The sequence below is a fragment of the Dipodomys ordii genome, unplaced genomic scaffold (genome assembly GCF_000151885.1).
Source record: "Dipodomys ordii isolate 6190 unplaced genomic scaffold, Dord_2.0 Scaffold6, whole genome shotgun sequence".
NCBI classification, from domain to species: Eukaryota; Metazoa; Chordata; class Mammalia; order Rodentia; family Heteromyidae; genus Dipodomys; species Dipodomys ordii.
The window spans coordinates 14608529-14623258 of NW_012267222.1; the positions used below are offsets into that span (position 1 = coordinate 14608529).

Genomic DNA, 14730 nt, shown 5'->3' on the forward strand with positions numbered 1-14730 from the left:
CTGCTGATGACTAAGTTGTTAAGACCTTGGGGGGGGGGGGCGGGGGGAAATCACTTGGCTTTTTTTTTTTTGTCAGTTGTGGGCTTGAACTCTGGGCCTGGGCACTGTCCCTGTGCTTTTCAGCCCAAGGCGAGTGCTCTACCGCTTGAGCCACAGCACCACTTCCAGTTTTCTAGTGGTTTACTGGAGATAAGAGTCTCACAGATTTTCTTGCTCCGGCTGACTTTGAACCGTGATCCTCAGCCTCTTGAGTAGCTAGGATTATAGGCGTGAGCCACCGACACCCAGCTTCACTTGGCTTTTAAAAAAATTATTTTTTATAATTGTTTAAAAGAACTAAGAGAAAGTTTATTACGGGAGTGAGGGTGAAGGGTGTTTGGAATCTCCAAGCTCTCATGTCTCTCAACTTTTTTATTCTTTCAACTTGGCTTTTTGAAATTTAGGGGTTATTTTATTTTTACAGTAGTACTAGCCCTTGAACTCAAGGTCTCACATCTCCCTTGTCTTTTTTACTGAAGGCTAGCCCTCTACTACTTGAGCCACACCTCTACATCTGCCTTTTTGGTGGTTAATTGGAGATAAGTCTCAAGGACTTTTCTGTCTGGGGTAACTTTGAATTGCAACCTTCAGATCTCAGCCTCCTGAGCAGTTAGGATTACAGGCTTGAGCCACTGGCATCAGACTGAAATTTAGATTTTTCACCCATAAGACCATCACATTGTCTTACATAAAACAAACACAATGCCTGGATGGGAGATACTTTACAGATGCTGAAATGTGAGTTCAATATATACTATATATTGGTGCCAGTCCTGGGGCTTGAACTCAGAGCCTGGACACTGTCCATGAACCTTTTTCTTCAAGACCTCAAGCTCTATTATTTGAGCTACACTTCTACTTCTTAGATTTTTTTCTTTGAGTTTTTTTCTGAGTCCCTTTCATGGGCTGACTTTGAAATATGATCTTCAGATCTCAACCTCCATAGTAGCTAGGATTATAGCTGTGAGGCACTGGCATCAGATCTGACTAATGTATCTACCCTCTATCTATCTGTAAATCTGGTTTTCTAGACCGTCATAATTTTAGTAGCATCCCAGTTGTATCCCTAAGTGATTGTGTGGCTCATTGTTCTAAGCCTTAGTTTCCTTCCTAAAAATAAGAGCCTTAAAATAAAAATAGTTCATTTCTGAGGTGCTTCTTGGCTTCAAGATGCTGTATATCAGTGTTTAAACTGCTGGGGAAGGGACTGGGAAGGTGGCTCAGTGGTAGAGTGCTTGCCTTGCATGCATGAGGCCCTGGGTTCGATTCCTTAGTACCACATAAGCAAAAAGAAAAAAGCCAGAAGTGGCGCTGTGGTTCAAGTGGTAGAGTGCTAGCCTTGAGCTGAAGAGCTGAGGGACAGCGCCCAGGCCCAGAGTTCAGGCCCCACGACCGGACCCCCCCCCAAAAAAAAAAAAAACTACTGGGGAATATATGTGTCTCAGTTAACGGAAAGAATTCCTGAGACCCTGTCATCAGATAGGGAAGGGGTCATCTCATGGAGCCAACTTCCTTCAAGATGAAGATGCAGATCCAAGCTTTGTCTCTTCATTGTATGAGAAAGAAGCCGTTGGTCTGATTCATACTTTACCTATCTCTTTTTGCTTTTTGCCTTCTGTGCAGGTCAGAGACAATTGCTGCAGAAAGATAGTGACTGTTTCTAAGACAACAAACATTGGGGGACCAGGCTGAAGGACTGACAGAAAGCATCCAGCCACCTAAATGGTAAGTCTGTTATAAAGTGACGGCTGCCCTTCCACATACACATATACATACATATACGTACTATGGTTGGTTGGTGTCTGCAGCCTTTATAACATCCTGGTGCTACAACGGAAGGAGAAAGCTACTACTTGTCCATGACTTGTTGGGAGCCAAGCACTAGGTAAGTAAGTACTTCACACATTTGTCAGTCTACCACAGTCTGATAAGGGTTAAAAAAAAAATCTTTAAATGAAGTCAGTGACCTTGAGCCAAACTACCACTTAGTGAATATTTAGAGCATGTCAAATACAGGCCTCTATGATGTACCTTTATCTCCCTTTTTACTGCAGCACTGAGAAGTTAGTGCTATTATTATGACCACAAGGGGGCGACATTAGAGAGGTTAAATAACTTTTCCAAGTTTATACATGTAATGAGAGAACTAGGTTTCAAATCTAGGTTCATTACAACTATAATATTTCCCTATGAGAAAGGTATATTTTTGGTTGAGATAGTGACTGACTTAACTTTGGGAAGCTTTTTATTTTTTTTTTGAGGGGGTGGTACTAGGGTTTGAATTCAAGGTTTTATGATTAGGCAGGCGGTCTACCACGTGAGCCGTACTTCCAGCCCTTTTTTGGATAAGGTCTCAGGTTTTTGCACATGGTTAATCCTCCTATTATGCATCTGTGTATTGGGATTAAAAGATGTGTGCCACACCACCACACTTGTTGAAGGTACCTTGCTAACTTTTTGCCCTCTTGGGCCCTGAACTAATCATCTGAATTCCTACCTCTCAAGTAATAAAAGAAACTTTTACTTGGTGCTGGTGGCTCAGGTTTGTAATCCTAGCTACTCAGGAGGCTGAGATGTGGGAACTGTGGTTTGAAGCTTGCCTGGGTAGGAAAGTCCACAAGACTTATCTCCAGTTAAGCATCAAAACCCAGAAGTGGACTGTGGCTAAAGTAATAGAGTGCTAGTCTTGAACAAAAAAGCTGAGGGACAGTAAGTTTTGTAAAGACACACACACACACACACAGAGTCTATGACCACTTAGTTCACACACACACACACACACACACACACACACACACACACACACACACACACACACACACACACACACACACACACACACAGAGTCTATGACCACTTAGTTCCTTTTTGCTAGCCCTTACAGGATTTTGTATATCCATACTTTGTTAGTAGGGCATGGGAGAGCACTAGGGAAGCAGGAACCAAAAAAATGAGAAGTCAGCCAGTGGCCAAGGCCAAGGGATCTAGGGGTTGAGTGTGAAACAGGGAGTCCTCTTAAGAGTTACTAGATACTGGGAGGAAAGGTAGACTTTTCAGTCTGTCTATCCCACCTAGGAAAGGGGTAGTTAGGAACTATAGGCACTCTTGAGGATGTGGGGAACTTCCTGGAGCAGTTACCTGTCTTAGGTTATGAAATTAGCTCCTTTTGTTTTCTTTCTTTCCTTTTTTTTTTTTTTTGGTGCTGTTACTGGGGCTTTAACTTGGGAGACTCATACTCGGCTCCTCTCCCCTCTCACTACGCGCAGCTGGAGATCTTACCACTTGAGCCATAGCTCCACTTCTAGATTTTTGCTGATTGACAATAGAGTCTCACAGACTTTCCTACCTAGGCTGACTTTGAACTGCAGTCCTCAGGTCTCAGACACCTGAGTAGCCAAGGATTGTAGGTATGAGCTATTTATCACTCAGCCTGAAATTAATTTCTGACTGGGTATCATTTTATTGGAGTCCCAATGCTTTTTCATATAGTTGGTAAAATTTTTTTTTGTGAGGGAAACAATTTCATCAGCAAAATGTATTACACAACTTATTTATAAATGGAACTTTTTTTTTTTTTGTTGGTTGTGGGGCGTAAACTCTGGCCTGGGCGCTGTCCCTCAGCTCTTCAGCTCAAGGGGAGCACTCTACCACTGAGCCACAGTGCCACTTCCAGCTTTTTCTAGTTATGTGGTGCTGAGGAATCAAGCCCAGGGCTTAATGCATGCTACCTTCCCAGCCCAAATAGAACATTTTTTATACACTGGGACTGGTATTGATGACAAAAATGGAACACTTATTACATGTCTGGCACAATTCTTAGAGCTTAGTGTCAAATTAAATAAAACAGAAGAAGCCTTGGCTGTCCAGGATTCTATTCTGATGGATAGAAATAGATTAAAAAAATCAGAATAACTATATATAAGTGAACAAATAGGTAAATAAATTGGTGTCCACCAGATGGCATGTGCTAAGAAAAAAATAACAGGCTATTTGGTTAGAGATGATAGGACTCTGAGGGATCGCTGTTTTTTTGGGTTTGGTCGTGGGGCCTGAACTCTGGGCTGAGGAATCGAACCCAGGACCTCAGGCATGCAAGGCAAGCTCTCTACCACTGAGCCACCTTCCCAGCCCGGATCGCTGTTTTATATAAGGTGGCCAGGAAAGCTTCTGATGATGGTACACTTTAGGTTCTATTTATTTAGTCAGTCCTGGGGCTTGAACTCTGGGTCTGGGCACTGACACTGAGCTCTTCAGCTCAAGGTGAGTGCTCTACCTACCACTTGAGCCACAGCATCACCTCCAGTTATCTGGTGGCTAATTGGAGATAAGCCCAGTCTGGCTTTGAACTGTGATCCTCAGATTTCAGTCTCCTGAGTAGCTAAGATTGCAGGCATGAGCCACTGGTGCCTGGCTCTCTATTTTTATTTTTATTGTTACTTTTTGTGCTAGTCTTGGGGCTTGCACTTAGAACCTGAGTGTTGTTCCCTAATTTTTTTCTCTCAAGGCCAGTGCTTCTGGCTTTTTGCTGGGTAATTATAGAGTGTGAAGGTAGATCAGGTGGTCTCTAAAAGTCCTTTTCAACCTGAAGAATCTGAATGCTAGAGGGCTACTCACCCTAAGATTTGCATGTGTGTCTATAGAACATGAACTTGTGATTCTCAGCACTTTCAACTTGGTGGTTAATTGGTGATAAGAGTCTCACAGACTTTCCTACATGGGCTGGCTTTGAACCCTGGCATTATCTACTCATTTTTATGGCCCACACCTATTGCAGTTTCTCCTCTAAGCCCTGTGTATAAATTGGTAAGATTTTTGCTGTACCACTAGGCAAAAGGCCAAAGGCAAGATTTTGTGACAATCAGGTAAGGTAGATTGGAATAATAGAAAGCTTCTTACAAAAATATGTAAACAGATCCCAGGTGCTGGCTGCTCTCTCCTGTAGTTGTAACTACTAAGAAGGTTGAGATCTGAGGATCATGGTTTAAAGCCAGATGGGGCGGAGAAGTGTATAATACTCTTAATCTCCAGTTAACCACCCAAAAGCTGGAAGTGGAGCTATAGTGTTCAAGTGGCAGAGCACTAGCTTTAGCTTTGAGCAAAAAAACTCCTCAAGAGACAGCACCTAGGCCCTGAGTTCAAGCCCCAGTGTGGGTGTGCGGGTACATGCGCATGTGTGTGTACATACAATTGTAAATAGCTGGGTGTCCATAGCTTATGTCTTTATAATCTTTGTTCAGTTATTCAGGGGGCTGAAATCTGAGGATCTTGGTTCAAAGCCAGTCCAAGCAGACAAATCTGAGATTGTTGTCTCCAATTAACCAGTAGAAACTAGAAGTGGAGGTGTGGCACAAGTGGTAGAACACTAGCCTTGAGGGTAAAAAAAAAAACAAAAACAAGTTGAGAGCATGAGGCTCTGAGTTCAAGTCTAGTACCAGCACCTAAAATGAAAAATAAAATGAAAAAAATCCTAGGGTTCCCCCAACCCTCCATTTTTGGAGAATGAGGACACATGAAGGTTGGGGGAAAAAGACAGGAGGGACGCTAAGAAGACAAAAGTGAAAGAAAATGAACCAAGAGAAGCCGGGATGGAGCATGGGGGGAGGGGCAAGAGCTGAGGCTGAAGGAAATGGAACCTTTGTGCTTCACAAATTCCTAAGCTTTCCTGTTTATTAAGAACTGAACATGGGCTCCACCTGGTGGCTCTGGGCTTAAAGTACATCTAGTGGCTATGCCCTTGAGGTTGGAGGCATTTGGTATCTCTTAAAGTTCCTCTTTCAGTTGGTTTACTTTTGCTTTAGACTTTCTCATAGAGATTATTATTATTATTATTATTATTAATAATTATTATTATTTTGGTCTGGTCATGGAGCCTGAACTCTGGGCCTGGGCACTGTCCCTTAACTCTTCAGCTCAAGGTTAGCGCTCTACCACTTGAGCCTCAGCGCTACTTCCGGTTTTCTGGTCGTTTATTAGAGATAAGAGTCTCATGGACTTTCCTGCCCGGGCTGGCTTTGAACCGCAATCCTCAGATCTCAGCCTCTCCTGAGTAGCTAGGATTATAGGCGTGAGCCACTGGCCCAGCCATTGCCTGACTTCTTACTCATGGATGGGTCTGTACCATTTGAGCCACACTTCTACTTCTGATCTGATTTTCTTTTGCTGGCTAATTGGAGATAAAAGTCTCCTGGGTTTGTCTGCCTGTACTGACGTGGAACCAAGCTTCTCAGATCACAGCCTCCTGAGTAGCTATGATCATAAGCAGGCACCAGGCCTTGGTGCCCAGCAATTTGTATTGCTTTTAAGTCGTAATAGTTCCTAGATACAACTTTTTCCTTATACGGATCTTAGGATTCATTAGAGCTTTGCTGTCAAGAGCTTTTCCACATTATCTCAGAACAGTGCTTGGGGAGAGATACAGTAGGTGTGTGTCATCCTCATTTTGCAGTTAAGTGAAACAAACTTAGTTGACTGGATGAATTATGGAAAGGTTAATGACTCTCAGACTGCGCAGATGGCAGATGGTTAAGACTTCCTTACCCTTTGCCATGGGAATTGGAGCTTCCTTTTACATTTTTCTTTTTTTGCCAGGGTGATACTTGGTATCAGCTCAGTTTTGGCCATCAAGAACCTGTGATTTTGTGCCGGTTTATTCAAGCTCCCTCAGTCAACAAATTTGAGCAGCATGTTATGTTCTTGGCACAGGATTACGGATGAGAACTAAAATGCAGGTTTTAGGTTTGGCTCACTGATAAGGCTTCTGCTTTTCTTCTCTAGACTGATAATGGTCTCCAGTTGTCAAAGAAGATTGTGGATGCTAGGAGAAAGGTAACTGTTTCTCATCCCTCGAGTGTACCTGGATTCCTCCTGGAGCCCACAGTGGCTAGTAGTAGACATGGCGGAGTTTGCGAGCTACAAGGATTCAGCCTCCAGCCGCCACTTGCGGTTTAAGTTACAAAGCCTAAGCCGCCGCCTGGATGAGTTGGAGGAAGCCACCAAAAACCTCCAGAAAGCGGAGGATGAGCTGCTGGATCTCCAGGACAAAGTAATCCAGGCGGAAGGCAGCAACTCCAGCATGCTGGCTGAGATTGAAGTCCTGCGCCAGCGGGTGCTGAAGATTGAAGGTAAAGATGAAGAGATCAAGAGAGCAGAGGACCTGTGTCATCTGATGAAGGAGAAGCTGGAGGAGGAGGAAAACCTCACCCGGGAGCTGAAAGCTGAGATTGAACGGCTGCAGAAAAGAATGGCTGAGTTGGAGAAGCTAGAGGAAGCCTTCAGCAGGAGCAAGAATGACTGTACTCAGCTTTGTCTGAGCCTCAATGAGGAGAGAAATCTGACCAAGAAAATCTCCTCTGAGCTGGAAATGCTCCGAGTCAAAGTGAAGGAACTGGAATCTTCCGAGGACCGCCTGGATAAAACTGAGCAGAGCCTGGTGTCAGAGTTGGAGAAACTGAAATCCTTAACGCTGAGCTTTGTAAGTGAGAGAAAGTACTTGAGTGAAAAAGAGAAAGAAAACGAGAGGCTGATAAAAGAGCTCACTCAAAAACTGGAGCAGAATAAGAAAATGAGCCGAGAGTACACAAGGAACGCCTCTAATCTCCTAGAAAGGAACGACCTGCGGATCGAGGACGGCATCTCGTCCACACTGCCGTGCAAGGAGTCCAGAAGGAAGGGCGCGCTGGACTATCTAAAGCAGGCCGAGAACGAAACAAGAAACAAATCCGAAAACGAGAAGAACCGGAATCAGGAAGACAACAAAGTCAAAGACCTGAACCAAGAGATTGAGAAACTTAAGACCCAAATTAAACATTTTGAATCTTTGGAAGAAGAGCTTAAGAAAATGAGGGCCAGAAATAATGACCTTCAGGATAATTACCTAAGTGAGCAAAATAAAAACAAAATCTTAGCCAGTCAATTGGAAGAGATAAAGCTACAAATCAAGAAGCAGAAAGAGTTAGAGAATGGGGAGGTGGAAGGGGAAGAAGCTTTCACAGCCAGTAAAGGCCGGCATGAGAGGACTAAGTTTAGAGGCCACGGGGGCGAGACCCCTGCGTCCAGGCACGTGGCTCGGGAGCTGTCTCCTCAGCACAAGCGAGAAAGGCTCCGGAACCGCGACTTTGCCCTCAATAATGAAAACTATTCTTTGAGCAACAGGCAGGCTTCCTCTCCCAGCCTGGCCAGCAGGAGGGCAGCCAAAGCTTCCAACTCGGGGGCAGACAGCGGGACTCTGGAGACCAAGAGAACCGAGGACCGAGGTGAAGGGAAGAAGGCCAGGGAGCAGCCGCCAGTGCTCAGCCGCTACCCCCCTGCCGCTCAGGAGCACAATAAGGTTTGGAAGGGAACTTCCAAGCCAGGGACTGAAAGCGGACTGAAGGGAAAAGTAGAGAAGACAACGCGGACATTTGGTGACTCCACTCATGCATCTGTTCCCAATGACACTTCGAGTAGAGCTGAGAAGGCCTCTGATGCCCCGAGTGAAGCGCACTTTGGCAAGAGGGCCCAGGCGCTTGGCAATGGAAGTCAGGCGCCTCAGGCCGCAGATGCCGGCTGTTCTAAGACTGCCAGTGCTCTGGCGTCATCTCGAAGATCCTCCTCAGAAGGGCTGGCAAAGGGCAAAAAGGCTACCAATGGTCTGGAGGCGGATGCCAATTCCCCCAATGCCAAGGCTCCTATTTTATCAAAGTACCCTTACAGCTCCCGGAGCCAGGAGAGCATCCTTCAGGGCTTCTCCGCCCCACACAGAGAAGGCACTGAGCAGCCGGTAGCCGTGGTGACGGAGGACAGTAGTCAGCACGAAGCCCTGCGGTGTCGTGTCGTCAAGTACAGTGGCAGAGGGAAGCCAGACTCAGATGACGACCTGGACGCGACATCGCTGGTCACCGCCAAGCTGGTCAATACAACTATCACTCCAGAGCCGGAGCCCAAACTCACGCCCAACTCTCGAGACAAGGCCAGATCCCGTGGGGGCGCCAGAACCTTGCTATTCGAGAACGAAAACAATGCCGGGGTAGAAAATGAACCTGGGAAACCTGTCAGGGCCTCCACCAATGCCACAGAATTCCAGGACACCAATGGGGCCGGGGGCAAAAGCCAAAGGCCTTTTAGTCCCAGAGAGGCTTTGCGGTCCCGAGCAGTCATCAAACCTGTTATCATTGATAAGGATGTGAAAAAGATCATGGGAGGATCGGGGACGGAGGCTGTGTTGGAGAAACAGAAACCCAGCTCCAAACCAGGGTCCAACACAGTGACCAGCAGCATTACCATTTACCCTTGCGACAGCAACCCTCGGGGCGGCCCTGGGGAGAGGCACACAGCCACCAGCAACATCCAGGTGGCGTCCCCAGACCTCGCAGCTAGTAGCAACCATGTGAGTTCCCCTTTTGAGCTCTCCATTCACAAACACGACCTCACCTTGCAGCTTGCTGAAGCCGAAAGGGTGGGAGATGGCGCCGCAAAGACAAGGCTGGAAACGGTGGTGTCTCGCAGCAGCATTCTGATCAAGCCCTCGGATCCGGTGGAGAGAAATAGCCATAGCTCCTCTGCGGAGACAATCAGGTGGAAAAGCCATAGCGCCCCCTCAGAGGTGGGCTCCTCGGACGCCAGGCACGTGACGGTGCGCAGCGCCTGGAAGAGCAAGTGGGACCCAAAGTCCTCAGAAGATGCCTCGCCTCGAGCAGGAAGAAACATGGAGGCTCCCAACGCCTATACCCAGAGGTCGTCCACAGACTTCTCAGAACTGGAGCCGCCCCAGGGCTCGCTTTCGGAGCAGGGCTTGCGAAGGGTAGGAAATGCGGGCGATGCCCTCGAGCTCTCCTCCAGAAGGACCCAAAGTAGCCTGACTGTGTCAGAGGTGCTCACCCGGCGGAACCGGGCAGGAGGCGCGGTCACGGCTGTGGCGTGGAGCCACTCGGCGGGCCTGGTGAGTCCCCCTCTGCCCCTACCCTCCTTGCCCCCTCTCTGCTCAACTGGGGGAACTGCCCACTGGGCAGCACTTGGCAGACATGGGTGGGTTTCTCAGAGCTCAGATCTTGCTTCCAGCTTGTCTTGTCCACGCTCTCCTATATGAAAGGGAGTGGGGAGCTGTGGGCCTGCTAGAGGCGAGAGCAGGCCTCGCCTGTGCCTGCTTTGTCAGCTAGCACCCTATTTGTCCTGCACCCCAGCAAGCTGCCGGCCTGTTGTGATCCCATCACATGGTTTAGTGTGGCTCACCACAGGACAAGAATCCAGAGCCGCCATCTTAGTTGAGACAGAATGAGAACAGTGTCTGGAGAGACTGGGGAAGGGGTTGTCTCAGATCCGCACCCCTTTTCTTTGAGAAGGTAGGTGACGGGTTCCCTGAAGTACCTCGTGTCTCTGTAGGTGCTTAATTAACACTTGCTCTACATACTGTCCTGCTTAGGCCCTCCAGCAGCGCCCTGCAGGTGTTACCCATTCTTCACATGTAGAAGCTGGAGGTAGATCCTTACCCCAAGTGTTACTCTTACCGTAAGAGCTAAGATTTGAATACAGGATTCCAGTCTACTTCCCACCTTCTTAACCAATCTTTCTTACTCATTTTTGTTATTTTTTGCTCCATATTTTCTTTGAGAAGACAGAGAACATTAAAAAGGCAGTTCTGCTGGGTGGCAGTGGCTCATGCCTGTAATCAGTCTTACCTACGCAGGAGGCTGAGATCTCAGGATCATGGTTGGAAGCCAGTTGGGGCAGGAAAGTCTGTGAGACTCTTATCTCCAGTGGACTACCAGAAAACCGGAAGTGGCATGGTGGCTTCAAAGTGTTAGAGCTCAGGGACAGTGCTTCAAGCCCCATGGCCAAAAATAAAATAAAATAAAAATAAAATAAAAATAAAATAAATGGTAGTACTGCAGGAGAGGCGTGGGGAAGGCAGACGGGGTCTTGGGGTTCTAGAAGCTTGGGATGTGAGAGGAACTGAGGGTGAAGGGCGGCCACGCGACCTCTTGGGGAGGCCTGGGGCGCGTTGGGAGTTGCCAGGCGGGAAGAAGAGCCGCCTGCTCTGCTCTTAGCGCACTCCCTCCTGCCTGCACCCCTGCTGCGTGCAGCTGCATGCACACAACTTGGGAGCTGCTGGCCACTCTTTTTTTTGGGTCCGGCCGTGGGGCCTGAACTCTGGGCCTGGGCGCTGCCCCTCAGCTCTTCAGCTCAAGGCTAGCACTCTACCACTTGAGCCACAGCGCCACTTCTGGATTTTTTTCTTTTTGCTTATGTGGTACTGAGGAATCGAACCCAGGACCTCGAGCATGCAACGCAAGCGCTCTACCACTGAGCCACCTTCCCAGCCCAGCTGCTGGCCACTCCTGAAGGGACCCATCCCACACCACCAGTGAGATAGAGTGTACGCTTCCTTGTCCACTGGGGTTGCTCCCTGATTTCCAAAGAGTTTCAGGGGTGCCGACTTGTTCTTTGCAGTTACGCCGGGGTCTCGTGGCGCCATGTTGGAGAGGGCCCCTTGGGTTGGGGGGTGTCTTCTTTCCATTGGACTGCCTCATCTGCTCACTTCTCTCCCTTTGTCACTGTTGGTACAGGAGGAAGGTGAGGACTGCATGCTCGGTGTGTGCAGGCGAGCGCACAACTCCTTGGAGCAGCCTGAACTGCCGGGGAAGCAGGGGCTGCCGGAGCCGGGCCGCATCCGGGCTGAGGAGCGGCTACGGCCAGCCAGGCCTTGTGCCGAGGAGAACTGAAGCCGGGGGCGGGCTGCTGTCTCTCGCTGCTCCTGCTTCTCAGCTTCCCCACCTTCTGCCCTGTGAAAGGTCTGGAGCCAGTTCACCAGGCCACACAAGGCCTTGGCTGGGAGACTGGTAGAAAGCTGGGCTTTGTGGCTCTGGTAATTTTTGCCATTTGGCTGGCTGGAGGGGACGAGAGACGACAAACTGGACTACCCATGCCCAGCCTTCCTTGATGCATGAGTCCTCTCCTCCCCTTCTCCAAGGAGCATGGACAGCTGTGGCCTCCAGTAGCAGTTCTCCACTGTGTAGTCAGAGCACTCTTGTCTGCTCCTTGGTGGGGTTCTGTATCATGGAGCAGCCTCTTCTCTGTGTGGCTCATGCTGATTCTGTCTCCTCACCGCATCCACATGGCTCCTTGTTTGCCCCAGGGGTTCAGCTACCCACTCCCAGTTCCCAGCTATCAACTCCAGAGAGGGGGCGTCCATTTCTTCTTTAACTTCCATTCCTCAGACTTTGAAGGCAGCAGGGGTCTGTGCTGCCTCCCAGGGGTTACAAGACCACCCTTAGGTTGAAACTTCTCGGCCTCGGCCCCCTGGCTGGCCTGTTCCTGGGGGCAGAGCATGTAGATGCCCAATGGATTAACACCGTTCCTCTCCACCCCAGCTCACTGCTCACCATCCAAAGGCACCAGAAGTGCACATGCCCCATGCATCTCCCTGGGCATCAGTAATGCGGCTGGCCTCATCTGCACATGCTCCTGTGGCTAGACTTCATCGCTCCCACCTTGGGGAACTCAGACTAAGCTGGGCCTTACCGGCATACTCTGCCTTCTAGGAAGTGGCCAGTAAGGAGGAAATCAGACAGGAACAAGTGAATTCCCTTTGGCCACTCCACAAGCAATAGTTTTGCAAAAGGCATGGACTGCGACTGCTCCCTCCTGGACACCGGTGACCCCCCCCAGGAGGCCTTGCACTTTACCCACACAGCAGCCCCTAGTTTCTGCAGGTAGACGATGGAATGGATGACTTCACTGGAGGATGGCTGGAAGCTGCCCACTGAGGGCCTCGGATTGATACAATTGAGTCCAGCAAACTTTTAGGAAGCCACATAGAAATTGTTCTCCTTCTCTCAACCACATGGGGAAGTTAAGAACCTTAGGTTCTTGGCTCAGCTTTTCCGTAGCACACTCAGTTCAGAAGGGAACCCACGGCTGCCACAGACGCGGTGGCCTTTGCCTCCCCTGTGCTCTGACCATCGCTAAGTCGTCTTATGGATGTCCCAGTACCCCCAACTGTCACGAGTTCCTCAAAACGGACATCCTGTAAGGACAATCTCCCTCAGGTTCCTGTTTCTGCCATTCAGTGTGATGAACTCCTTCCTTTCTGGAGGGTGCTGCCAGGGGTTTGTGTTTGGGGAGCATTTTTCCTTCTGCCTTCACCTGTCTTTCTGGGCTTAGGTTTTCTCCTTTGCCCATGTCTCTCTCACTTCTCACCACATGAGGAAGAACTCCGAGGGGCTCTCTAGGTCTGTTTCTAGTCTGTGAGGGGATTGGAGGGCCCCCACGGGCTCATGTGGTACTAGCCTTGCACAGCACCCCACGCATCTCAGGCTGGTTCTGTCATTCACACCATCTGTGTATCTCTGGTTCCTGTGCCTCTGCTATGAAATTCCTGGTAACAGGAAGACTCAGAACTTCCTCGGGACTGTGAAGGCCGCTCTCCTCCCCCAGTTAGGCACCGGTGTCCGTCCACCTTTGTCTGCATCAGACTTGGCCATCCTGCCAAGGCGTGGAGAGTGCTGCCTTCTCCTTCAGGGACAGGAATGTCTTGCTGTTAATGTCTGTTTTCTAAAGCTTTGCCAATCCAGCTAAAGGCATGGTCACGTGACTCGCCTTTCCTCATGGACAGTTGAAGATGATGCTTTCAAGATCTTTCTGCTGTTTCTCCGGGATTGCTGGCCAGAAACTTGCTCACAAAATGCTGCAGATCTCCCACTCACAGCCCCCGCCATTCTCTCACTATAGTTGGCAAGCCTGAGAGTTGAGAGGAAATGGAGCGGTGTGTGTGGGCGGTCAACTGAAGACATAGGAAGCTAGGTCCCATGGGCTCTTTCATGCTTATAGAAGCAGAAGCCATGCCTCAAAAGATCTCACCAATTGTTTTCGTCTCTGGGTGTTGGAATCCTAGAATCTGGTGCTGTAGTTCCTGGTGCCAAAGTCTGGATCTTTACACATTTCAGCAGCACCAACAATATCCGTCACTCTTCAAAGTGTTCTGTGGACAAGGGGCAGCTGAAATCTGAGTGCAATAGGATTTGATTGTAACAATTACTTCAGGTTAAATATGTCTCTAATCTGCACACATTTTAGAACCGCTGTAAAATAGATTTTATTTTTAAATGTCCTCAGCATTGCAGAGAATAACTTTACTAACAAGTGAAGGCTGGAGGTTCAGTTCCTCCAGGCTTCAATTAGCTGGCTAGAGGCTGGCTCTGATTCCAAAGTTAGATGGCACATTTCTGAAAAGCAACCAAGGTGTGACCATTTGGACCCGGGCCTCATAATCAGGGATGCTGGAGGAAGCCTCCAAGTACAGGGAGACCTGGGGATAGAGTAGTTGTCTATAATCAAACCAAATATTTTCACGGTCCCAGCCAACAAGCCCACTTTTATGACGTGTTTCTCTTCTGCAGCCTGGGGCCGACTCTAAATTGTGCCAACAGATGTGCCACTGTGGGAGGACCCCCAGTGAAGCTGGGGAGCCCTGACCTACAGAGCTGCGCCCTGACCTACAGAGCTGCATGACTAGCGGGAGAACTGTATGTCGGGGGCTGGCTGGTGTCTTCCACCTGGCACTGTCTCTTGCCGTTCTGGTTCTAACTAGAGAAAGCTTATTATAAGGGGTGGTGGACAAAGCTGTGGTGGGTTTTTTGAGTGGCAATGAGTCAGTAAATGGGTTAAAGGAGTGTTCGGGGCCAAGGACTTTAAGCTCATCGCAGGCAAGCTTGCACA

The 14730-nt window shown here is 48.7% G+C and overlaps 1 protein-coding gene across 1 annotated transcript in view; it reads left to right on the forward strand.

The window, feature by feature from the left end:
• The window catches only part of Luzp1 (leucine zipper protein 1), a 72222-nt gene extending 59549 nt beyond the window's left edge, over nucleotides 1–12673 (forward strand). The window contains exons 2-4 of the mRNA XM_013035255.1: nucleotides 1663–1764; nucleotides 6814–9955; nucleotides 11580–12673. Of these exons, the coding sequence (XP_012890709.1) occupies nucleotides 6932–9955; nucleotides 11580–11735 (3180 nt within the window). The 5' untranslated portion in view covers nucleotides 1663–1764; nucleotides 6814–6931 and the 3' untranslated portion in view covers nucleotides 11736–12673. The remainder of the gene's footprint in view (nucleotides 1–1662; nucleotides 1765–6813; nucleotides 9956–11579) is intronic.
• The last annotated feature ends 2057 nt before the right edge of the window (nucleotides 12674–14730 follow it).